The following is a 26,670-nucleotide window of genomic DNA, read 5'->3' on the forward strand; positions in this document are numbered from 1 at the left end:
TTTTCTATGTCCTTTGTTCATTCTCCTTTAGTCTTTGTAATTCTTAGTTTTAAAATAAAATCTATTTGTTCATACCTTGAGACCTGTGATTTTGAGTGGAAGTGGTAGTTCGTTGGCTCTGTTTTTATTTCGTGATGCAGCATCGTGGGAGATCTAGGTTTGCATCTGATTTGCTTCCCGTGGGGGAGTGTGCAGTGATGTGTGCCATGAAACGGTTTTGTTGTAAAAACTATAATAAATGTGAAATTACCGTAAATTGTTTAGTAAACAGTGAAAAGTGAGAAGTGGAGCATAAATATGGAACACTGGAAATGAGACCAGCACAGGTGACTTCTGAGAGATGCCTTGCTAAAGCATTCAAAATACTTCATTGCAGAGGCAAAAGGATGCCAAGCTTACAAATCAAATCCAAATCTTTTCTGGAACATAATGTCTATTTGGGGAAAACTCTTTCCGATTTTCCTTTTGTTGTTACTTTAATGTTTATGCATAGGCACTGAAGTCTTACTCATTTTAGATTATTTTTGTGCATTCGTTTTCAAAACATTAGGCCTGTATTTGGCAAATTCTCTCTCTCTGTCTTTTTTTCCCCAAAATGTTTTCTTTCTTCTCAGCTGGAATTTTTGATAGAGGAAAAGAACTGGTACTTCAAATTTCTGATCAGAAATCCCTTATTGAAGCTTTTCACAGCAGCAAGATATGTTCACCATTTCTTTTTCCTTCTTCTCTAAGTGGGGAAATGGCATTGAGTTTTAGACCAGAGTTGAAGTTAGGTACTTTTCCCTAAATACTTTCATTTGAATAAACTAACAAAAACACAGTTGTGATTAAAATAATAATAGTGATTTGTTCATACTTAATAGTGAGTAACCTTGGAAACTAACCAAAAGAGTTTGTCTTCCTGCCACCATCACTTTTCACCTGTGATCCCAACGTGTGGTTGCTATTCTATATTGTTCACCTGGACTCATTGTTACTGGCCCAGCTCCAGGCAACACGGGGACCTCACCACTTCTTTTCTGCATCTGTTACTCTGACTAGAGGTTGGTAGGGGCTGAAAAGGAGACAGGAGAGAAAGGTTTTCACTCCCGGTAGCCTCTCTAGTTAATGATCTGTCCTTCTAGACATGCCAAGTAACTTCTGCTGCCTAATGATGAAGTGAACAGCCTAGGGGACAAATCCCTAGAGTTTCATAAAACACAAGAGTGAAAAGTTTGCAATGAAGAATTAAAACCTGAGAAAAGAAATATAATCTTGTATTCTGATGCTGCTATTCCCTCTCCCCCCACCTCCCTTGGTAAGTGGGTGGAGCTCTCAAGTGGTTTTCGGTGGAGCTTTCTTTTTACTCCTTTTCTTCATCGTAGGATAATGGATGCAGGTTGCTTATAAATATAACATTATCTGACCTTTAAAAGCATGCTTTTTTGTTGTTTTCCTCAGACAAAGGAAACTCGTTCCTTGCAAGTCTTTGCAACCAGCAGCTTCTGGTGTCTGAAGCCTGGCTGCCTGCTCATGCTGTCCTAGAGTAACCATAATAATGTTTCCCTGCCTTAAAACTACCTCTGGAGATGAATGGCAGGCCCTAGTGTCAAACTGGCACTGTAGCATGATTTTCATGTAAGCTTAGACATCAAGGTTCCAGGCACAGTTGCAAAGTAGCCAGTTTTCTGGTGGCCAGCCACCTTTTTTCTTGAGCTTCTTTTCATCTCTTGGCATGTCTTTCTGTCCTATAAAAATGGGAATAAAACGAACGAAACGAGCAACAGTTTGAATCCTTACTAGGTAGGTGCAAGGCGTTGTGCCTGGCATCACATACACTGGCTCTCGTTGCCCTCTCGGTGATCCTCTGAAGTAAGACGAGGGTGCAGGTAGGTAAGAGCCGTGTGGGTAAGTGGCAGCGCTAGGAGTCTCACTCCGTTTGGTCCAGCCTGTGTTCACCATACCAAAGCTACTTCTGCACCAGCATCCCGCCCTCATCTCCTGAAGCTTGAGGTTTCAGAATTTAGATATTTTTTCTTTTTCCATTTTCCCTGGTCAAAGCTGTCCTTGCTTTGGAGAGATAGATACCAGCAAAGTACTTAAAAGAAAACAATCTGAGAATCTAATTGTGAATGCATCTCCCTTTTTTTCCAAGTTTTAGCTGGGTGCGTACTGGCCAGTGATGGACTACATTTCTTAGACTCCCTTACATGTAGATGCAGCCGCGTGCCCAAGCTTGGATTGATGGGATTTCAGCATTTGAGACATATGTAATTTCTGAATCATGTCCTTAAAGACAAAACCAATTTCATTGGATTTGCTTTGTTCCCCTTCCAACCATCTGAGTAAGGGCTTAGCTGAAGCAGTAACCTTGGACCCAAAGTTGTAACCCACATTCCTAGGCTTACAGAGCTGCCCCACCAGCCTGGATCCCTCCGTGCCTTTCCCCTTTGCTATGGGTTCCTGGCAGGACTCCTCATGAATCCGTCTTTGGCACTCTGCTCTTCTCACCCTCTGCACCTTTCTTGGGTGCTGTCTACATTTTTGGCACCAACTATTATTTTTTCACTCAGTGGCTCCCTGACCCTTATTTTCAACTGGAATTCCACATTGGACTTCTCTAATGAGCTCTAGAATTAGATTTATTCCATATCAGACAACTCCACAACCCCACCTGGTTGTTCCACACCCACCTCAACTGCAACACATACACAAGTGAAATCATTATCATTTCTCCTGAAAGTCTTTTTCCTTCTGCTTAGCCCAACAAGAGAAGTGATGCTCTCCCAGCCTCCATCTGGAAAGACACCCAGGGTGCTTTCTGCCCCTCCCCCTACACCAAGCACTATAGAAATTGCGTCCACAGTACCCCTGTAATCTGCTCCCTCCTGTGTATTATTTCTACTCTCCGTGTTTAGGTTCTTGTCACATCTGCGTGGATCAGTTACAACATCCCGAAAGTCCTCTTGCCAGACTGACCCACCTTCCTGCCAATCAGGTACACCACCGCCAGAGTAACTAGTCTGTAACTAAAGCATGATTGAGTTAAGTCCACACTACTTAGTTTGCTTTAGCCCACTGGCCTTTTGTGATCAGCTCCCAGCAACCCACCTCCTCCGTGATTCCCATGCTTCGGTTCTTCTAGGATCTCCACAGGTGCACCATGTTGTTTCCTGTTCTTCAGTGTTAACACATTCTGTTCCCTTTCCCTTTTTATCTGGCTCACTCCTATCTTTACACAATCATTTGTAAGTGAGCCAGCATTTTATGAATTTGCTAGCTTAATGCCTTCTATCTCTAGATATTATAGATGCCTAAATAAATATTCTTTGATGCTTTGTCTTGAAATTTGGTGGAATTACCTTATATACTTTACTTGTTTTTGCAGTCATAAAATATTTGTTCAGGACCAGGCACCATATGCTAGGCACCATGATGAGATCTGAGAAAATGACAAATGGAAAGAGGTGGTCCTTCCTTTGAGCAGCTTGGAGTCTCCTTGGGAGAGTTTCATAGAAATCAAAACTTAAAATAAAAAAGTGTATGAGGTAGAGTACACAGAGTTGAACACCCAATTCCTTTATAAGGGAGCTTCCTATGTAGCATTTGCATGGAGACCTAAAGGATGGGCTAGAGTTTGACAGGAACTGGAATGTTGCAGGTCGAGGGAATGGGCACTGGGGTGTAGGAAGGCAGTGTGTGTGAGGGATTTACAATTAGGTCTCTGTTGTCAAAAAGCAAGGGGAGAAGGGAAGCAGAGTTGGTTGGAAACACACACACACACACACACACACACACACACACACACACACACACAGAGTTCTCCACACAGTGGCCAGAGTGACTTTTTTTGTTTGTTTAAATATAAATCAATCACATCACTTCTTCCTCATCTTAGAAACCCTCCATAGCTTTCCATCTCACTTAAATTCAAGTTCAAAGTTCTTACCATTGTCTCTAAGTCCCTCCATGATCTGTTGACTCCAATCCCACTATCTGTCTGATTCCATCTACTACATTCTCCCTTTGTCCTCTGATCTCCAGCCATACTCTCTTCCTGTAAGTTTCTGGAGCATTCTAAGCATCCTCCCGTCTCAAGGCCTTTGCACTTATTCTCTGTGCCTGGACTGCTCCTCCTCAGATACCTGCATGGCTGTCTCCCTCAGTTCACTTAGGTTTCTGCTCATAATAACAGAAAAGCTTTCCCTGACTTCTCTATTATATAAAATAGAAGTCACCCCACTTCTGATGATCCTTCATCCCCCTTCTTCACTAGAATATAAGTTCCATGAGGACAGGGGCCTCTATCGATCATAAAAACTGAAGAGAATCATTCCTGATGCACGTTAGATCTCAATAAATACTTGTTGAACTCATTAATTCTTTAAATAATAATGATGCTTCGAACATCTAGGGCACTTTTAACTTTTTCCATGCAGTTACATGTTTGCTGCCTCCATTTTATCATAACAGTACCTTGTGAGATAGGTCTTATTGTTTCCCTTTGAAAGACAAGCAAACTGAACTCAATAGAGATTAAATATTTTGATAAAAGTAAAGTGGAAAACTAGGAGCAAAAGAAAGCCAAGCATCTAAGTATCCTGCCTCTGGGCCTCCATTTTCTTTTACTAAACTTTTCTGTCTGGCAAGTATCATCACCACTAACAATATAAACTGTTTTGTTCTCAGTATTGTCTACCGGAAATGTATTCCTAAGGGTATAACTTTCAGAGCACAAAAGCAAAGAAATTCAGTCATTTGTTGGAGACAAGCAAAGCTTGGGTACCTATTTTAGAGAACATAAACGAGAGCTCCATTTCTAAAACAGGTTTAGATTTTATTTGTATTACAGTAGAAGGTCTGGATTCTGAAGGGATAAGAAGAATCATAATTATACTGTTAGGAAAAGTTGAGAATAAATCTTTGTGAATAATATTGTTATTAAGTCCTATCTGTGTCTGATAATAAATGTGTCCTATAGAAATCTTGAATGTTTTAGCTTGTCTTCATTCTTTGTGGATAGGAAGAGTAAAAAGTAAAAGAGGTTTATTTTAGTTATTTTGAACCAAATGTATTACCAAATGATTTTTTAAAATTTTTTAAAAAATCATTTAAAAAATCATTTTCTGGGAAACATTTTTGAGATAATTTTCAGAAACATTGAAAAGTATCGCCAGATAAAAAAAGTACTCCTTTGTTAGGATAATTCATAATTAACATAGTTTCAGCTGGTTTAATTTTTTTCCATTCATAAAAACTTGGCAATATTTTATAATTTTTTAGTGAGACTATTTCGTGGCTTACTCTGGAAAAAAAAATTCACCTCTACAAAATAAAAATTCTTACATGGTTTTATAAGGCTTGCGGCGAGATAATGAAGCTAAGAGAGTCAGGCGGGCTGAGAAAGGTGAGGGCTTTATTCTGCGCTCCTGGGCGAGGTTCACCGGGTCCGCAGACGGGGCGGTGAAGTCGCGCCCAGGGCAGAGCGAGGAAGGCATATATGCGATCTTTGGGGTGGGGGTTTGCTGAGTGAGGTGGCAGTTGCTCAGGCCCCCCAGCGCAGATCGGGGGCGAGTGGCTGCATTCAGAGTTGTTTATCACACCAAAGGTCTGCTGCCTCTTCCGGAAACGCCAGGGGCCCCAGTTTCCATCATGCGAGGAGGGGTCTGACGTGGCTCCTGGCCGCTTTGACCATGCCCGTAGCTGACCTAACAGGTTTTGCCTTTTTATTTCTCCCTTGATGATAGAAATGCCTGCAAAACGTCTTATAATGGAAAACAAAAGAAAAAGCAGAACATAGTCCAACAACCAATAAAACTCTTTAAGATGTCTTACAGAATTAATTAAACTAATAACTTTAAATTCTATGACTGAGTATCTGCAGTTGTTAAAAGGAAAACTAATGCAAAGAGAAGCTTTCTAAGGTACCACAATAATTCATGAATGAAAAGAAAAAAGAATTCCTGCCAATTCCTGGGCTCTGCCATCCTTAGGCTAGAGATCATACGATGCAGTCTTTAGAGAGAAAATAAAAAGCTATGGTAAAGATTTTTATATTATATTGAAGAAAAATGGCCTTCTATTCTAAGATCTCGAAGCCCTGAAGACTGTTTTCAGGGAAATGGCTTGTTGTATGTATCATCTCATTTGGTGAGTCTTCCCCTTGAGAATGTGCCTGTAACCACAAACTGTTATTACATCCACATTATAAAAACCATTTGTAATAGCAACTGTTCTCCACTTCAGAGCTAGCTGAGTCTTTCCAATGAAATTCTATGTGGATTGTTGGAATCCCTATTGAATAGGTGCTGTGTAAAGGCCATAAATATCCCACGAAGATAAACTTAGTGTGAGTGATGTCATCGTCTTGTTCTTTTATTCTGTGTACCTTGATTTTCCTTATTTAGCAAGTCCCATTTTTCTCGTCTATGTACATCGATCATCATAGTGATTTGACAGTTATGTGTTTTTTAATACAGCATTCCCCCAAATTTTATATCTGGTGTGTGTGTGTGTGAGTGTGTGTGTGTGTGAAGCTGTTTCATGTGGTTTAAGCATTGAGACCAGTAGGAAGAAGGAAGGCTCAAGGGGCAGTGACATTCAGTCCTGTTTTATGGTATTTTGGCAAGCCCAAAGAGAGAGCTATAGTAGGTTTATTTGTGCCACAAGACAAAGTACTGAAAATTTTCTTGCCAAGTTCAGCCTTTGTAGCCTTTCCACAGATTAATGAAAGCCTTGAAGCTGTAGGAAGGAGCAGGAAGAGGAGGTAGAATAATCACAATTCACTGTTTCTCTCTTTACTTGTAAATCCGTATGTTTTATAGTGCAGCCTTGAGTTGTCTTTGCTTCTTCCTTTGATCACGCCCTTATCTCTCTCTCCAAAGTCTTGTAAACCCTTCATGCATTCCTGCTAGCTGTGCTTCTCCTAGTGAGCTCAGAGATGCTGGGAATGTAGAAATACACATCTTAGGATTGGAAAGCAGCCTCAAGTGGTCTGTAACACTTTGTCACATGGGATTTTACAGTTCCACCTCTGTTGGAATTCCTTCAGAATTATAATATTCAGATAACATTTATTGATCACTATGACCTGCCTAGTGCTCTATTCATTGCTGTAGACAGAAAGATAAATTGCCTTACATTCAGTGAGCTCAGACGCTGGTGAAGGGGTGGTGGTGAAGAGAGGTCAACAATTATGACCTGTGTGGTGAGTGAAGGAAACACAAGAGCACCTAAGAGGTGCGTAGACTGGGGACGTTCCTGGGCCACTGGAATGCAGGCATTGGGTAGGGGATGTTGGTGGTAGTTTCTCCAGGGAAGATGACACTGGAAGGCTTGCGGCGAGATAATGAAGCTAAGAGAGTCAGGCGGGTTGAGAAAGGTGAGGGCTTTATTTTGCGCTCCCGGGCAAGGTTCCCCGGTCTGCAGACGGGGCCGGTGAAGTCACACCCAGGGCAGAGCGAGGGAGGCATATATGTGATTTTTGGGGTGGGGGTTGGCTGAGTGAGGTGGCAGTTGGGGACACCTGAGCCAAGCTCTGGAAAATAGGCAGGTTTTGCCATTTGAATGTGGGGTGATGGAGCACATGGTGATGTGTGTTTCGAGTAGCATGAACAAAGGCTTAACGACTTGGTCCCTTAAGGAGTAACCACCTTCTAGAATATTCCTTCTCGTAGTTGATCATTTAGAGCATTCCCAAAGAAGGTGCCTGAAAGAAGAAATATATTACAGCCACATTTAAGAAGCAGTTAACAGAAAAGAGGGGCATAAAATGGGGTTTTATGTGAAGCAAAATCTTACATGGATGCTCTGTTGCCTCAGGCAAATGAAATGTTGGCATTAAATGCAGAAATCATCGTGATATGAAAAAAAGAGCTTGTTATTTGGGGTTAAGTTTATTCTGAGAACATGAAACTTACTGTAATGATAACAAGGGGATTTATTATCATTCAACCAGAGTTGTCTTGTACTAAAGAATTTAGGCCCAGGGTTTCACACAGATATCTGAAGAGTTAAATTGAGATCACCATGAAGCAATAACAGAAAGTTCTAAGGCCCTGAGTCACTTACAAGTGAAATGATGAATTCCTAGGTCTTGCATGAGGCCTGTAAGCGATGAAGGGGAAAAAAGAAAAAAGCTGGAGAAACACTTGGAAGAAAGAGATTTAGCTAATTCACTAAGGTTATGATGAAGTTAGCAAATGAGAGCAAACAGGAACTCTCAGGACTAGTCAAAGCATTTTTAGTGCTACACTTCATATTCATTCCTCTGCCTCTTCTGACATTTCTTTGTGGGGAGGGAAAGAGAGAGAGACAGAGAGAGAGAGAGAGAGAGAGAGAGAGAGAGAGAGAGAGAGAGAGAGAGAGAAAAGAAAGGGGGGGAGAGAAACAGAATGATAAGGATGAACGAGACCCCACTAACTCTAGATATTTGCATGTAGACTCGACCCCTCCTACTTTACTGCACGGTCACATTTCATTTGATTCCTACAATATTCAAGAAAGGAAGACAAGGCAGTCGAGGAGAAAACGACAGCACAAAGAATTTAAGGGACCAAATGACTATTAGATTGCAGAGTTAAGAGAAAAACCTTGGTCTTTGAACTTCTAATATACTATTTTTTTGCTACCACACTACACAGCATCTCTTTTCTAGGATTTCTTTTTAAATGCAAAAAACACAGCAATTGTTCCTCCTTTGTGAATCATTAATCCATGCAGCTGCCATATCACATTGTAAGGCTCAGCCCTGCCTGGTTAGAATAGAAAACGAAAGTGGGAGTTCGCCATATTTTGGCTTCATAGCTAACCTATTGTTGAGTTTGAAATTGTGACATTCTTAATCCTTCTGCATTTCATTTCTCTTTTTCCATGGTCTGTGTTGTGTCTTGGAGCTAAATGTGAATGGAATCATCTAGCTACATTGTTCTCACTGCAAGAATACATTTGGTGCCAGTTTTCCAGTCCAGCCACATGGTTTGCCCCCAAATATGTGTTGTGGTGTCATTCGTTTTGTGGGTCTCAGGAATTGTGTTGAGGCCATTTTTCTGTGTCATTATATGTCCAATTGATATAGGAACTTAAGAACTCCTAAAGAATCCCCTGGTGCAGTGTAGAAATGTTAAATATAAGATGTAGAAACAGTACGAGTTGACTGTATCGAGTACTTGCTAAGGGCTAGATGCTTGCATCTGTCTCAACAAAGCCTTACAGTAAATAACCCTGTGAGATGAGGCAGACGGGGAAACACAGGAGCCTTGCACAGCTAGTGTGGAGCAGAGTCAGACTTCGCATGGAGGTCCTTTGGCTCCAGCCCATACTCTGAACCGCTTACACTGTACTGGTTGTAGAAAATGGTCCGTATATTTGATCCCTGTTAGCCTCATCTACCAACCCCCACGCCTCTTACTCTCTGGTAACCACTAAACTATTGTCTGTGTCTATGAGTTTTCTTTTGTTTTTAATTAAAGTTTATTGGGGTGACAATTTTTAGTAAAGTTACATAGATTTCAGGTGTACAATTCTGTAATACATCGTCTATATATCACATTGTGCGTTCACCATCCAGAGTCAGTTCTCCTTCCATCATCCAAAAAAATCTGAAAACATTTATCCATAAAGATATATGTGCTCCAGTGTTCATTGCTGCTTTACTTACTGTAGCCAAGACATGGAAACAACCAAAGTGTCCTTCGACTAGATCAATGGATAAAGAAGTTGTGGTATATATACACAATGGAATACTATTCGGCAGTAAGAAAAGATGAAATAGGACCATTTGTGACAACATGGATGGATCTTGAGATTATTATGCTGAGTGAAACAAGTCAGACAGAAAAAGTCGAGAACCATATGATTTCACTAATATGCATATAGTCTATAAAAGGTCTCTATTGGTAGGGCATAGTTAATTTTGTCAGTTGAAATTCATGATTCCTCCTAAAATAAGTTGGTTGTTCATTAAAATCCACGTGGCTGCTTTCATGCCAAATGGAATAATGAGAACAAAGGAAGCGCTCCCTGCAGAAAATGTTCTTCAGAGGCCCACAGATTGTTCACTTTGTTCACGGGCAGACCTGGCTTTCGTTGTGACATGCCTTGTTTCAGTTCTATCAAATGTAAGGAGACCTGACAAATGTACAAGTTTGAATATTCATCATTCATTTCAGCTCTTCAATTAAGCTTCTATGGCACATACTAACTTCTTTTGAAATTTGGAAAGGAAAACAGATCATTAAAATCGAAGAGAAAATAAGGTTTTATTTCTACAGCTATAAATTTTCTTATACAGTAAGATCCAGAAGCATATAATTTGTTATTAAAGGAATAATGTCTATCTACTTTATATGCATTTAACACTGATTTTGACAAAGTAAGAGAGTTTGTCTTTTTTCAAATCCATCCAAAGTTGCCAGTAGACATTCCTTTTCTATCCCATTCATTCATGAATACCTTCTGTGCCACGCACTGGGTTAAGTACAGTAAAAGCTTCTAATTATTGGTGCGTTGGTGAGTTGGCAGATTATGCCAAGTAGTAGCATCTTCTTAATTGAGCCCAGCTATCTGAAATTCCTTGCCTCTGATCGTATACTTGGTCTGACTGCAGTTTTGAGACAGATGTAAACCAGGTAGCAGGTGCATAGTAGAGTAGGTAAACATTGAAATGGCAAAAGATGATCATGATATCATGTGTGGTGCTTACAGATCCAAAAAGGAAACAGTGGCAGTATTTTGCTATTTTTAATGGAAGATCTAAACTGTGGTAGGTTAGCCTTCAGCCTCAAGGGAAATATTAATTTGGGTTCCTGGTGCTTGGTACTTAGAAAGTAGCTTGATCATAATCAGAAGATAATGATCTGAAGATCAGATTGTCAGAGCTAATGTTTCAACTGTGCTCCATAGGTGTGCCTCTGAGGCCATCCAGGGTTGGGGGCCGGGGGTTAATGGTTGAAAACATGCTTCTCCACTTAATCCCTTTTTATTTTATGTTTGAAGAAAGGGTACTGTGGCTAAAGGAAATTTTTGGGGGAAAAAGTGGATTTAGGACAGTTCACACATTTTACCAATGAGCAAACTGAGGCTCGGACAAATTCCAAGAAAAGCAAATGGCTGTATAAGAAAGTGAATATAATCATGGTGTACAACACTGCATGGCTCAGCAATGAACAGTTTTACCTGGTCATTTCATCAGTATGATAAGTAAATTCTGACTAGAGAATTACCTATAAGTTATGACATAATTATACTGGGAAAACTGAGTGTGATGGACAATGGAGGTTTGAAGAGAGTTAAGTCTTCATATACCCAATAAGAAATTAGTAGGTAATGTCTAAAATTGATTGATCAAGGAAGAAAAGCATGGCAAAATCATATTTTTAAATAGAAAAGTAAGGAGAAAATGTGTAGAAGTATAAAAGAAAATACTAAAAAAAAAAAATTGAGATTGATTTCTGTTGAGTGCAGGTTTAAGGGTACAGAAAGGAAGTAAGTGCTATTTTCTGTGTATATATTAATGTTTTAGCAAATAAAATGACATTTTTAAAAGGGGATATTATGCATTTGCATTCCATGTGTGCTTCCTACCCTTGGTAAATAATAGCTCATGTTTGTCAAGGAGTCCGTTCCCTGGAAAAAAACAAGCAGAATACTAGAATCGAAATTTCTCATTCTATGATATAAGGACTGAGGCTGGAGAGGTCAAATCTGTGGCAGGGTATTTCCCAACTAAATCATTTATGCCTTTGGCTATTCATTTGGCATTCTCTCTAAATTATTTTAGGGACAGATGCTGACTCAAGAAAGGAAGTAAAAGCTTGACTGTGCAAAGATTTTGAAACAGCCTGTACTTAGCAGACAATTTCTCTGATGGTTTCTGTTTGTCCTATAGTTATATCAATTCTAAATAAAACTTGGTCCCTAACTTCTCTTCTTGATGTTTCTTTTTTTGAAACAGGGAAATGCACATAAAATCATGGAGAAATGTACATTACCATTAACTGGAAAGCAATGTGTCAGCCGCATCATTACTGAAAAGGTAAAGTGCCTTTCTCTTTTTATTTCCTCTGTCTACCACCATCTTTTTATTTATAACCATCTCTAGATGTTTTTTTTTTTACCTTCTGAAAGTGTGTTACGTTGATAGTCAGAAGATTAATTTAATCCATGGGTAGACTGAATAGGAAAATTCATCAACTTAATGTCCCAAAATGTAGAATTCTTAATATGCAACTCTGGAAATATACACATGCACACAAAATAGAACAACTGTCCTTGGTAATTTTGACCATGTGATATAGTCAAAGAAAAGTTTTATTGATTTTTATGCTTGGACTATTAAGATGGATGATATATGCAAAGTTAAGATTATATACATTATTTCTACCTTCTTTGCTTTCACAAATCACATGTACAAATTGTTGGATTTCATTTTAGGAAATTGAGTGATAATTGGGTTTTAATCATTTTGGTGCAAATTTCAGTGCAGGCCTTACAGTGAACCAAGAAATCTATTTTTTCTGGTTCTTGCATGCTTCCAGCTCTCTTTCATAAAGTGTACTTCAGAACACACCAGCCGCTGTCATGCTTCTCTAGATTATTTCTTCTTAGACAGAAAATGTTGACCAATATGTACAACTGAAAACTATTCAGATCAGAGAGGACTATCATTGCTAGTTGCCTAGTTTCCTTTCTGACCCAGATTTGAACCCAGGGTTGTTGGAATGACATCATTCTCATAAGTGAGCTAGGAGGGTGTCATTTTCTTCATTCAGTATCTTGATGAAACCACAAAACACAATTATCTATGTCAGGGCCTGTTTGTTTGTTTTTTTCTGTCACTGATGCCATTCCTTTTGCCAAGAGCTGTGGTAGTGGTGTCTTTGCATTAATCTGGTTGTCTAATCCTCATTAAGGTGGGAACAAGCACCCTAAAGCAGCCCTTCGAAACAGGTCAGGAGGTTCAGAATACTTTGCAGAAGCCACATTTTAAGGAGTGTTCTGTTCTAAATAGTGCCTTTCCCTAAGAGCGTTTATATGGAATTCCATAACGATGACTTGTAGTGAAGAGCAACTCGATAAAAGGGCAGAATAGTTCATCCCACCATTTATTCACTGAGTCTCACCGTTTCTGGAACTCCTCCAAAACTATGAAAGGAATCCATTACAGTTGACACTTGAACAACACAGGTTTGAACTACATGGGTCCACTTATATGCAGAAGTTTTTCAATATTTACTGTATTTTCTCTTCCTTATGATTATCTCAATAACATTTGCTTTTCTCTAGCTTACTTTATTGTAAGAATATCATACACGTAACATACAAAATGTGTGTTAATTGACTGTTTATGTTATCAATAAGCTTCTGGTCAACAGCAGGCTATATTATCCAGAAGGCTTTCAATGATTTTTAGTAGCTGGGGACACAACTGATGAGATTTGCAGTTTAGAAAGAGCAGGGGGAGAAGCTTTTCTATAGAGTAGGGGGAGAAAAGATGAGACAGATTCTAGTTAGTAGTCCCCTTCAGTGATCTGGACCAGCAATGTCAAGATTCTAAACCACAGGACAGAAAGAGAGATTGGAAGAAATTTAGGAGTGGACTCAACCTCACTCAATGATGAATTGGAAGTGGATGATAAAGCAGAGGTGATTTTTAAGTTTTCTGGCTAGAGGGAATGATCAACCAGCTGTATCTTCAATGAAGCCTAGGACGGTTGGAAGAGAAAGGGCAGAGCAATGGGAGGCAGGGAAAGAATAGGTTCAGTTTGAACGTTCTCAATTTGATATTCCCAATTTGAATAACTTAACATACTGAACATCCAGTCAAATATTTGTGATAAGCAATTGGAGATGTGAATCGAGAGCTCAGAAGAGACATCAGTATTGGTACAAACTTGTGGAAGTCATTAGCATATGAGGATAATTGGAACCTTAACAGTGAATTACATTGTGTAGCAAAAATGAGTTGAGTGAAAGGCATCTAAATATGGAACTTTGGGTACCTCAAGGAAAGGAGTGGTGCACGTTTACCCCTCTGCTCCATTCAAGTGGGCGCTCACCAGATGTCTATAGAATAAGTGCCTGAGAATGCAGTGTCACTGAGCGCAATGAATGCGCACAGCCCTGCCGTAGCAGATATGGGACTAGAATTCCATTTTCAACTCTTAATGGAAAATTCCATTAGTTGGCCATTTGAAAGAGGCTTTGGAGATGTTCTGACCCCAATTTCCTAGTTTTGTGTTACTAGAATGAGGTTAAGAAAGATGCCTTCCTCACCAGTACATGGGCTATGATTGATAGAATAACTGACTTATTCATCTGTAAAACAAATAGAAATATTTGTTGAAATATTGAAATATTATTCAGTTGAAATATCATTAAGTTGAAACATTATTCTTGGTAGTTGAACAATTTATTGTAGTCTCCATTTTTATCAAGTTTTTGTTTATACTTTATATAAGTGGGTTTATACCCACTAAATGGGAACTTTCCTAAATGTTTCAAAAGTAGTTTTTCCCCTTTTTAATAATAGATGCTTGGCTTTCGATATATGATGTTGAAAGCTAATTAAGGTTTGATAAAAGTATTAATAAACATTTTTTAAAAGCAGTAAGTCAATTTGCCATAAATTCTATCTCCCTGATTTTTGAAGCCTTATATTCATGATACCACAGCTATCTTCTTACCTGCTTATTCTTAATAACACAATCCAGAGGCTTTATTTCTCTGATCTGTTCCATTTTGATAAATTTACAGCTGTTCATAATGCAGAGAAGAGCAAATCAGTATGAGTAGTGCTCCAGACACATTTTCTGGAAAGTATCCGTTTAAAATTTTTAATTTGTCCTTTTGGAATTAAATGACCCAATGCAGCATACAGACATTTCTAAATGACCATTGTTTTCCTTTTCAAAACACTTATGTCTACTAAAAGAAAAGGTTTTCTTAGAAACCTAAAAATATGTAAACATAGAAAACGTTTGCTGAAATATTTCCTTCTAAATTTAATCATCTTTTCCAGTAAAAACAACTAGGTTGTCTGTGAATTCATCACAAAAATGGAGAATGGTGGTATCGCTGGTTCTCTTAATGTTTTGTTCTTGGTGAGAAGTATCAATTAACTGGAGACAAACGTTTTGGCGCTTTGGTTTGGGTTCACACACAAGTGACAATGAATTAAGCTATTAAGGAGAAAGAATGCTCCCTTTTGGTGCCCCTGCTATATCCCATGTCTGATGCCCTGTGCTCAGAATATGTTTGTTATTATTTTTGTGCTGTATAGCAATCTTGGGAAGCAGGGGCTTTTGATATTCATCTGTAGATGTGAAGCTAGGTTCAGCAAAGATTGCATTGCTACTGACTGCATTGCATGCAGCACAGCTGGAATTCCTGTCCCGCTTGAAAGCCAGGATTCTTCCCTCTACATGTGATGTCTTCACTTTAATCTCCTAACCAGGAGAGTGTTTAAAAATGACAATTTAGGGTTTACTTCCAAGCTAGCTGAAAATGAAGACTCTAAGCCTGCAAATAATAGTTGAATTCAAGATAAATCTACAGGAGAGGAGAAATCTGGGCAGCATAACATTTAAGTCTGAGGAAGAGGAAATCAACCATGAAAACCCAAAGAGGAAACAGTGCCTGTTACACTGGAGGACAACTTGCAGAACCAGCAAGTTAAAGTCATAAGGAAGCAGTTTGGGCCCTTACAGTTAGAGCTTCCCATCTATAGCCAATCTTCCTTAGGACAAGTGAGCCTCCTGCCACTGGAAGTTTCTAAGCAGAGTTTCAGTGACCATTTCAGAAGAATGTTTTGAAGAATTCTTGGGTGGGAAGTTATATTAAGTGACTTTATGGGTCTCTTCTACTCACGTTGTCATATAACTAAGTGTGACAGCCTGTGTTTTAAATCAGATACAACAGGTTGAGTCTACCTACAGAGGTCAAGCTATACCAGTTGGCACTGCCATCACCTGTGTTACTGACCAGAAAGTTGTAATGGGATGTTTAGGGTGAGGTTAGTCTTCTATGCTTGTGCTAAACATAAATTTGATTTGCATTCCAGAGGGAGGTTCTCATGCTATCCTCTTGGACCTATGTATTTTCACGGGACTTACAGGGGAAGTTTTGTTATTTACCTGTGGGGCTCTTTCAGGGCCAGGACAGCTATTCCGTTGTAATTACTTCTAGCCACTTCAGAATACCTTCTTTTGTTTCCTGTAACTCCTTACCCAGCCGCATCGATCAGCTTTTCCCCCATCATCCCTGTGCTTTCACCTTCCAAATATCTCCTCCCTCCCTGCTTTTCTTCATTCTTTTCTTTCTTCAAATCATTATTAATCACCTAATTGAACTTTTGACCTAACAAAAGTAAAGTAGTTTTAAAAAAAACAAAACTGGTTAATATAATAGCAAATGCCATCAGTAGTCAACATTCCTTTATTTCTGGCATTGGTAGTGCTCCATAACTCATTGCCAGTTAGGGAGTTGGCATTTATTCTCACCAAAATACATTAGTTATGGTTTACGTTTTTTCATTGCCGATGTTCAAAGTCTTTTGCCCTGGGTCTTTTCTCTCCTTTAAAAATTTGAGAGCTTGCTTCTGTTTTGTGCTAGAAAATAATTACTGTGATAGCAATTGTCATTGTCACATTCTTGACTCCAACAGGCTGTGTTTGATGTGGACAGCAAGAAAGGACTGACTCTGATTGAACTCTGGGAAGGCCTGACAGTGGATGACATAAAAAAGAGCACTGGATGTGATTTTGCAGTAAGTGTTTCTGTGAACAAATCCAGCCACTTATCCTATATCGAGAGCTTGATTAATGGGCCTTTATAGGACATGAACCATTAATTTAGGATCATTTTTGGAGTTGACCTTTGCAGGGAGCAGGAGTGGAAGGAAGGGGGCCTCCAGACGAAAGCAGATAGGAATGGGAGCAGGAGCAGGCTCTGACTTGTGGGCCAGGGTTTGGCTCAGGGGTCAGAAACAGGAAGGAGAGGATCCACCAGGAGATGCTGGAAACAGAAGGTCGAGTTTGAATTGTAAGCTACTCTCTGTGAAGTTCCTGGCAATCCTCTGTTCTTGGGTTACATATCAGCTGAAACTAAACTTGATTAACTGAATAATGTGAGCTACACAGAGAATTAATACTTCTTTATTTTTAAACTCATCTTTGGTTTATGAATTTCTCTTCGATGAGCTTCCATGCCTGATTATTTCATCTGTTGAAGATAATAGAATGTTGGGCTTCTGACACCACCAGATTATAGTCATTAAATAGATGTATCCTCCATTTAAAGAAACGCTTAGTGCATGAAAACTGACTTACAAAATAGATAAGTACATGAGGGGAGTATCCACTTAAGAAATCTTCAAATCCCTTTTTAAAACAAAGAGAATAATACTGTAATAATTAATTGCCTTTTAATGTAAGTGCTTGCTTATAAGTCACCAATCACCTGTGTAGTGGGTCTTGAGAGAATGGCTCCGTCCATTTGAAGTCAATGGAAGTAAAGGTGAAATGTCTCTGAAAAAATGAAGGAAAAGAATTTGCTTCTCACATACATTTTAAGAACAGATCTACTAGTTAAAATGAAATATGTTTATGAGAAGAAACATTGCAGCTACCTGTCCTAGAGAAAGTAATTTAACAAAACTTACTTGATGAATCATTCATGCATTTCTTCCGTAGGTACTACATGTTTGGCTGGTTCCTATCAGTGCATAACAAATTTCTGTAAAAACAATTTTGCTGCATAATTAATTATCCACATGTAACTATTTCTGGTATTGTATGAAGGTCTTTGTCTATTAACCTTTTCTGAATTCCCCTTTGGAGAAAAGAAGTCTGCCAGCAAGACGTTACACAAACAGCACATCTTTAATTACCTTTTCAATAACTTCAGGGCGTAAACATGGGATTTGTCTATACTTGAACTATTTAGAATTTCTTACTCCAGTGATAAAAGCAAACAATTCTTACTTAATCAACTTTTCTTCATATTTTTTCCCTATGTGGATGAATTAACCTCTTCGTCAGCAGGTAGCCTATTTGAAATCCATAAAATGTTCAATTCTCTGCTTCAAAAGAGAATAAATAAAGGAAGGCCCTCATTGTTACCTGTTTCTTTTTTAGTCATGTAGGTAAATCAGGAATGAAAAAGATGGACTTATAGAGTTTTGCTTTCTTATTTTTTTTTAAGTGATAGTTTCCATGTCTCGATACATTGAAAAATATCTCTTTGGTCCCTCCTTTGTTACAATACCACCCTCCTCTTTTGACATTGACATGTAATCGTGTATCCTTCAAATTAGGCTGTTGAGATGAAATGTTAACTTGTATGTCAGTGTTGTCCTGCAAATGAAAAGGTGTAGTATCAACTGAATCACCTTGACAAAGAACTAGCTTGTGACGGTCTCATCATCAATGGCATCTCTTTAGATCCTGACAGATGAAATCACAGAGCAGATTGTTTCTCTACAGCTAGGCACTGGAGTGTTCTGATTAATAAAATGTTCTGCTTAATAGCTGGGTTACTTATTTAAGAGTAAAAGTACATTGAGGATAACATTTCTTTATTTGATAATTCAGAAGGTATTTTCCCAAGCTACTCCAGGTGATTATTACTACATAGATTCGTTTTACTTTACATGTAACTACATAAAAGTTACTCAAGATTTCTGTTTGAGAAAAAGCCCACTCAGCCTTCATTGTCTAATTGGAAGTGAATATTCTTGAAGAGAATAGTCAGGTTGTTGCACAATAAAGAAAAAAAGGTAAAAACCTAGGTCAAAGTAATTGTGAAACTGTGTTGGTAAAAGTCTCATATACTTGAGAATACGGGCAAGTGAATGCGCAGATATACAGACTGTGGCTATAAGCTGATTGAGAAAATACTGAGAATTTCAAAGAAAAAGACAAAATATGACAGCATCAGACAACAGGACATGGCAAAATTGTAGTTTCAGGGTATTAAAAAATAATGATTATAATGAAATATTTGGCCATTAAAAAAAAGAATTACTAAGAGTTTCTTGTATACTACATTGCAGTTAGCAACAACAAAAAATGTGGAAATTGTGTCTTTTAAGTATCACCTGAAATAGCGTCTTAAAAAAAAACTGCAATGACCAAAAAAAGGAGTAATGAGTTATACTCATGATTTTGTGTCAGTTGAAAGGAGGAATTTTCTATTCAATTGGTAAAAAAAAGTCTCTTAAGGGTCTTATGTATGTCTGGAACTCCAAAGGAGGCTGTGGAAATTTTGTCATAGAAATGCAAATATTGACTATATTTCTGGAACCTTCACCACTCTCCCAAAACAAGAATCTGGTCAGGAGTAGTTCATAGCAAGAGATGCCAACCCATAATGGACAGAGATCTTTTTCGATATGATCACTCTCCTTCAAAATGTAATTGTTATAAAGAAAGGGACTTCCGTCTGTGTTTCTTGGGGATTGAGTTGTGAATCTGTTGAGGGAGATAAAGAGGCTGGGCAGGTTGAGGTAAAAATATCACTGTTATTATAAAGGCTAGCATGGAGGGTGTGGCTTAGTTGCAGCCACAACAGGCTTTTCAGATATGAACTCCAGAGGTGGGAGAGACTTCAGCTCCCAGTTAGAGACAACCTTGGAAAACTGTAGGCCTTGTACACAGAGGCGAGCCTTTATTTGTGAGCTTCTTTCACAGGGCTGAGAGCAAAACACAGTACATGCTCCTGAAGGAAAGCTATGAAATGTGAATAAAATAGAACAAATTGGTACATTTCCTACTCCCAAAGATCTTGGTCTTATTCTCCAGGCAGAAATACACCTAAACCACCAGTGGCAAAAAGTTAAATAAGAATGCTGCTTATTTATATGTTGGCAAAGGAATCTGAAAGAAGCCAGCAGCAGAGATTATTTGCCAAGTTGAATAAATTCTCAATATCTATTATGAACTGGCATTAAACCAGAATTAAACAGTATACTTTTGGGACGTCAGTGGACTGGGAAGACAAATCATTGGCTTATCTTCCACACTTAAATCATATAGTCTTGTGCTTAGCTGGTAGATCACCTTGGCAGGATAATCCGTTCCCACTTGCCTGGGTGTTCGATGTTGATGAGACTATAAGAGAACACAATGACAAATGGTGGTTTAGTAGATGCTTTTCATTACAAAAATTAGGGAGGCCAAGTCAGTCTATATAAAGCTTCATCTTCTGATAAAAGTCAGTTTCCACACTGAGGATATAAATTATATAAAGAACTCAAAATAAAGCCAACCTGACAAGGAAAAGGATCAGATGTTTAGTTTAAGAAAATAAGGTGTCCAGTTTCCTTTAATAGGAAATTCTATAAAGAATCTATTAGAAATTATGTTTTTTTAAAAAAAAGTTTTATTCCATTATTTGCACAGATGCTCTGTTGTTTAAAAATAGAAAATGGATTATGAGACAAACTTTCTAAATGCTCAGAGCCCATATATCTTTTATTCTTATTCTTTTCAGTAGAGTTGTTCCATGCAAATGTGAGCCGTGACTTTTGTCCATTTATTATATGTCTACTGTTTGTCTTTATATATCTGTTCTTGGAACTAGCAAGTCTGAATGAGCTCTCATTTATTCTAAGCTATATACCAAGTCACACCAACTTTTTTTTATTGTGGTGATGTCATTCTTTTAATTCAGAAATAGAAAAGGGGACATTAACTCTTGACATTGTGAAGAGTTAATACAAAAACAATATGTAAATGAACTAAAAATATTTAAGCTCATCAAACCCAAATAATTGCCTACTCCTATTTTTAATACTGACTTAACTTCTGTTAGAAACCTTTATTCTAGTTCTTTGAAGCTTATCTAATCTACTCATTTGTTCATTTGTTTATTCATTAATTTAACAAAATATTAACTGTTTATTCTGGAAGGCAAAATGCTAGTTAGGCCCATTCAATTGCCACATCCTTGAGGGGCTCAAAAAAATCACCTAAATTTCAATATTCTCTGCTGTGCATTCCATGGGGACTATTTCTTACTAGGACTTGAGAAATATTTGCTGGATTGATGGAAGAAATATCTACGTGGCATTACATCTCGAAAGACCCATGAAAATGAAGTCAGACCACTTACATTTAGGTTTCTTCTTCCACCAACTCTACTATTAAATGTAAATCTGTCCACATTTTTCTCTGCTTCAAGACTCCTAGGAATGCATTTGCTGTTCTGTACCTTGAACATAAATATAGTCAACATTTATTATAATATTTTTAATGCTGTTCCCTCCTTTTTGTAATAACTTGGAATCTTTTTACTGCCTTTGTATCATTTCCATTCTGATTATAAAATCTGTGATAAAACTTTGTCGTTGACCATGCATCTCTCCATAGTATGTATCCTGTTAATCCAAAGATTATATTAAATGTCTCTTAGCAAAACTGTAAATTGGACCTATTTTGAGGAGTTTGAGACATATGCCTTACTCTATGTCTCAGTTTTGAGTGAAGTCTCAGAGGCATTAATAATCTCAGAATTCAGCGATCCATTCAGTAGAGACCTTGGTCATCTGGACTCTTTATTTGTCTCCCTCTGCTCCCTGTTTCCGTCTTAATGATCCTTAATTTAGAATCTATAATGCAAGAAGGTTGAGGATTACTACATACACAAAATGTGAGCAGAAAAGGAGTTCTCTATCTTGATGATTCAGAATGGAAAATAATGAGGAAATTTCAGGTGATGTTCATGGAAAGGCTGCGTGTTGCCTGTATCACTTAAGTTCAGAAATTGAAAGGAAAGACGTTTATACCATGAGGTTTTTCATAATTTGGTTATTTTTTCTCTTTCTTTTACCAGGTTTCACCAAAACTCATGCCAATGCAGCAGATCACAACTTGAAATGTGGAATAGACGTTTGTCCCAGGCTGTGTGTTTTTCATTTTATATCACATAGGATTTCATTGAAAGGACATCAGTAATCATAATTGTATATTTAACAAGCAGTTTTTTACTAGTTTTTTCTAGCATTGTATGCTTTATGCACCTACATAGACTGTTCTCTCAAAGCAAGCTGTGCCATTTCAGTGAAAAACAAAAAGAAAAAATATATATGGTTATCTTGTTTGTTTTATAAGGGTTGAGAAGGCTGTCTTTATAAGTGGTGTTCACATCGGACTTCTCTCCGTCTTCTGTGGTACGTACACGAACCTGTGTGCAGTTTGTATCAAGATGGGCCTATAGGAAGACTTTCATTGATGTGCTTTCCCTCTTGACCAAATCTTGACATGTAGAAAAAAGAACGAGGGAGAAAAATAACTGCCTGCCCCCCCACCAGAGTATACCCAGGGCAGCCTTGTACGATTCTTGAAAGATAAAAAAAAATGTGAATTTTGATTAAGAGAAATTCTATCTTAATAATTGTTTTTACTTTCGCCTCCTCTGACTTTTCTTTTGGAGCCTTAGATGTTGTGATTACATCTCTCTTCCCCCATACTTCTTATAACTAAATAGATGCCCAGGAAGGAAAACAGAAGCATCTTTGTGTTGGAGAAGTAACTAGTTTGTGGGAAAGACTAAAGGGTGTAGGGTTTGTTGGTGCTGACACTCTACCAGAAGGTTGCCTTTGTAAACCATCCAACCAACCATTCGTGCTTTGCCAAAGAGGGAGGTTTATTATGGAAGGGGACTATAAGCCAAACTGATCTAATCAGTTTTCTCATTTTGAAACTGCGGTATTCGTATGTATCCAGTAGGTCCTTAAGAGTCTTTCTCTAGGTTATTGAGGATCAGTGAGCTATTTGAAAAACACCTCCTCTTAAACCAAGAAGGACTGTGAAATTATTTATCGTGAATCCATAGTCACAATGACAGCAGAGAATTTATTTTTTTAAAAGTCTTTCTTTTCAGGTTCTCTTTTCTACTCAGAAAAGTTTCTAAATATTGAATGCCTTTTTCTACAGAACATTTCTCTGTTCTGTTCAGGCTCCTTCCTTGAACAAAGTACTTTTAGTTTGACCCTATCCAAGTAGGGGAAATAATGATGAGCAAATCCAGGAGTTGAAGAGCAATGAGTGAATTTTCACTGTTAGAAAATAAACATGATGGGTTAGGTTTCGTAAGGAACTTCTCCTCAGAGGTATCCTCAGTACCAAACAGTTACCCAGTGGGTGACCAGGCATTCTGGGTCTTAAACAGGGAGCAGAAAGTCTAGGCACCCTGAAGACAGGCCAGACAGCTATTCTCTGTACAGAGGTAGGCATAGGAGTACAATGCAGCGTGCCATTCTTCTGGCACCAGGGCTAGGAATTTATACATGTTTTTAAGCAATGTTTGTCACTGGAACTCACTTTCTCTTTAAATATAGCTACAGTTGTATCATGCATGGTATTAGAGGGACAAGAGACTTTTTTTGTGAGAAGCACACTCTATATATAACATAGTCTTTCTGACTGGCTATGTGGTTGAAAAGCGTACTCTCCCAGTAATGGTGAAATGGACTCAGCATTTGTGAGGTCTAGAGACTAATATATATCTATGTTAGAGTTATGATGTGGAAACATGTATGTTATTGATGATAGCTATATTGGCAAATTTACTTGCTTATCATTCCAGTCTGTTCTTTTAAGATAATGGGATTCTAAGAATGTTCCCAACTTTGAATGGAAGAGACTAGGTAGATGACTATATTCTTGATTAAAGAATGCCATGGACATTAAATGCATTATGAAATATAATAAATATTCCAAATGTATGTAGATTGGTGTGATTGTCCTTTTTCTCATTTGGGAATTGTGTGACTGCACATGGGAATAATACAACAGAAACTGGTAGAAGGCTAACAATAAAAATCAGCACACTTTTCTGTTTCTAAACAAGTTGTTGCTACTCTTTTTATCTTCTCAAAGAAAGGATACTGTCCTTCATAAAAGAACAAATGAAATGTTTACCCAAATGAATTCTGCTCTTTGGTCCTTGTCAGAGCTAATCATTTGTCTATAAAAATTTATTATTCCAGGCTTCCTGTGTTAATTTTTTTGCATTTATCTAACATTTCTTTAGGATACACATACTGTTCATTAGTGTCCTAGTGGTGTGCTGAGTTTGCTTACAATCCACTATGCACACATTTTGAAATACCTGGCTGAGAACTAGTAAAGCACTCAATGTGAATAAGATTTTAAGAGTTGTCTTACTAGTGCTCAGCCAGATGTTTCAAAATGTGTGCACAGTGGCCTCACTTTGGAATGTGGCATACTGTGTGTGTGTGTGTGTGTGTGTGTGCAGCTTGTATGTTAATATAACACCTCCATGACTTGCCCGTGGTAGGTTTCCAAATACCTATTCATATGTTTATTGAAACATACTCGTATGTTTATTAAATCAGTCTGCTAGTTGAAAATACAAAGTGATAGTAGGCCAGGACTGAGGATTTCCGTCTGCTGAATAATTAGGTACAACCTAATAATTAGGTAAGACCTAAGAGAAGAGGTAGGAAAAGACATAAGAGGAGGAATCTGGAGGCTGTAACGAAGGAATAAAGGGACATGTCATAATCACCTACATTCGTTCAGCATTTTATAATTTACAAAACCTCTGAAATATGCTAGCTAGCTTATTGCATTCTCACAATAATCTGCCAGGGAGACATTATCTCCATTAAAATTAACTTCATTTGCCTGAGACGAGTAATGTCCATCAATTCTTTAATCAAATTAGCCTTTCAGGGCTAATGTTGGATTTTGCCAAGGTAGTTAATGAGATGTGAATTAAACCCCCCAATAGGACTAGATTTGTTACTCTCTGGTAAGCTGTAAAACAGAGAGTCCAAAACCTTTAAACCTAATGGGACAAGTCTTGAAGTTTTATTCTCCCCGTCCACACAGCTCTTTTGTACAACCTAGTTTGTAAGGAAATGGGTAGTTGTCAAAAAAAAGGATAATGACACCCACCAGGCAAATGGCCCCGTGGAAGACTTGCAATTACTGGGTTTACTCAGATGAAAGGCTCTGTGTAAGCCACTGTAAATAAGCAAGAATGCTCAGCTAACACCAGCAGGAGAGGCTGGCTGATGGACACTGCCATCTTTGTGTATGAACACCTTTCTGAAATTAGGTTTCCATGGCGTTAACCTTCACCCACCCATGTGCAAAGTCAGGGTTGTGGCTCAGACTCATTCAGTTGAACCCCGGAGATAGGGTTGATATCGGCAGCCTGAAAATAAATGTTCTTGGTGACATGGAGAGAGTATGACTCAGTGAGATCGAGTTCCATTCCCTTTGCCTGGGAAGAGGGGTCCATGAAAACAAGAAAACTAGTTACAGCATTGGAGCCTGTGGAGCTATTGGGGGTGGTTGTCAGATGGGAAGGTTGTAAGGCCATCGAGACCATATGAGAACATTTAATTGTTGCTATTGTATTTCTTTGAATATGAGGCCATTTATCATAGTTAAGAACATTTAACATGAGATACACCTTAACAAATACAGTATTGTTAACTATAGGTGCAATGCAATACAGTAGATTTCTAGAACTTATTCCTCTTGTGTAATTGAATCTTTTTACCCATTGAACAGCAACTCCTCTTTTCCCCCTCACCCCAGTCCCTCGCAACCACCATTCTACTCTGTTTCTATGAGTGTGACTGTTTTAGATGTAAATAGAATCATGCTGTATGAGTCCTTCTGTGACAGACTTAAGATAATATCCTCTAGGTTCATCCTTGCTGTCACATATGGCAGGATTTCCTTCTTTTTATGGCTGAAAAGTATTCCATTGTATGTATATGCCACATTTCCTTTGTCTATTTATGTTTTGATGGACACTTGGGTCCTTTCTATATCTTGGCTGTTGTGAATAATGCTGCAATGGACAAAGGAGTGCCACGTATCTCTGAGATCCTGATTTCAATTCTCTTGGATAAATACCCAAGTGTGAGATTGCTGGATTACATGGTCATTCTAATTTTTCTTTTCTTTCTTTCTCTTTTTATTTTGGACGAACCTTCATGCTGCTTTCCATAACAGCTGCACCATTTTATATTCCCACCAACAATACACAAGTGTTCCAGTTTATTCACATCCTTGTCAGCACTTGTTATCTTTGTTGTTTTAATGATAGCTATCCTAATAGGTATGAGGGGATATCTCACTGTGGTTTTGATTTGCATTTCCTTGATGGTTAATGATGCTGAGCGTCTTTTCATGTACCTGATGGCCATTTGTATGTTTTCTTTGGAGAAATGTCTATTCAAATCCTCTGCCTGTTTTTAAATTGGGTCATTTAAATTTTTTTTTTAATTAATTTTATTGGGGTGACAATTGTTAGTAAATTTACATAGATTTCAGGTGTACAATTCTGTATTACATCGTCTATAAATCCCATTGCGTGTTCACCACCCAGAGTCAGTTCTCCTTCCATCACCATATATTTGATCCCCTTTACCCTCATCACCCACCCCCCACCCCCTTACCCTCTGGTAACAACTAAATTATTGTCTGTGTCTATGAGTTTTTTGTTTCTCATTTGTTTGTCTTGTTCTTTTTGGTTTATATACCACATATCAGTGAAATCATAGGGTTCTCTGCTTTTTCTGTCTGACTTATTTCACTTAGCATTATTCTCTCGAGATCCATCCATGTTGTCACAAATGCTCCTATATCATCTTTCCTTAACGCCGAATAGTATTCCATTGTGTATATGTACCACAACTTCTTTATC

General features: G+C 38.2%; 1 protein-coding gene across 2 annotated transcripts in view; it reads left to right on the forward strand.

The window, feature by feature from the left end:
* Nucleotides 1–23,970, forward strand: part of OXCT1 (3-oxoacid CoA-transferase 1) — a 121,099-nt gene extending 97,129 nt beyond the window's left edge. Inside the window, exons 15-17 of one of the 2 annotated variants that reach the window (XM_081053959.1) lie at nt 11,933–12,013; nt 16,643–16,744; nt 21,811–23,970. In XM_081053959.1, the coding sequence (XP_080910085.1) occupies nt 11,933–12,013; nt 16,643–16,744; nt 21,811–21,852 (225 nt within the window). In that variant the 3' untranslated portion in view covers nt 21,853–23,970. Of the gene's footprint in view, nt 1–11,932; nt 12,014–16,642; nt 18,880–21,810 lie in introns of those variants that run through there. The other variant, XM_081053958.1, reaches the window with a different exon arrangement.
* Nucleotides 23,971–26,670: the final 2,700 nt, after the last annotated feature.

Source organism: Rhinolophus hipposideros, assembly GCF_964194185.1.
Source record: "Rhinolophus hipposideros genome assembly, chromosome: 7".
NCBI lineage: Eukaryota > Metazoa > Chordata > Mammalia > Chiroptera > Rhinolophidae > Rhinolophus > Rhinolophus hipposideros.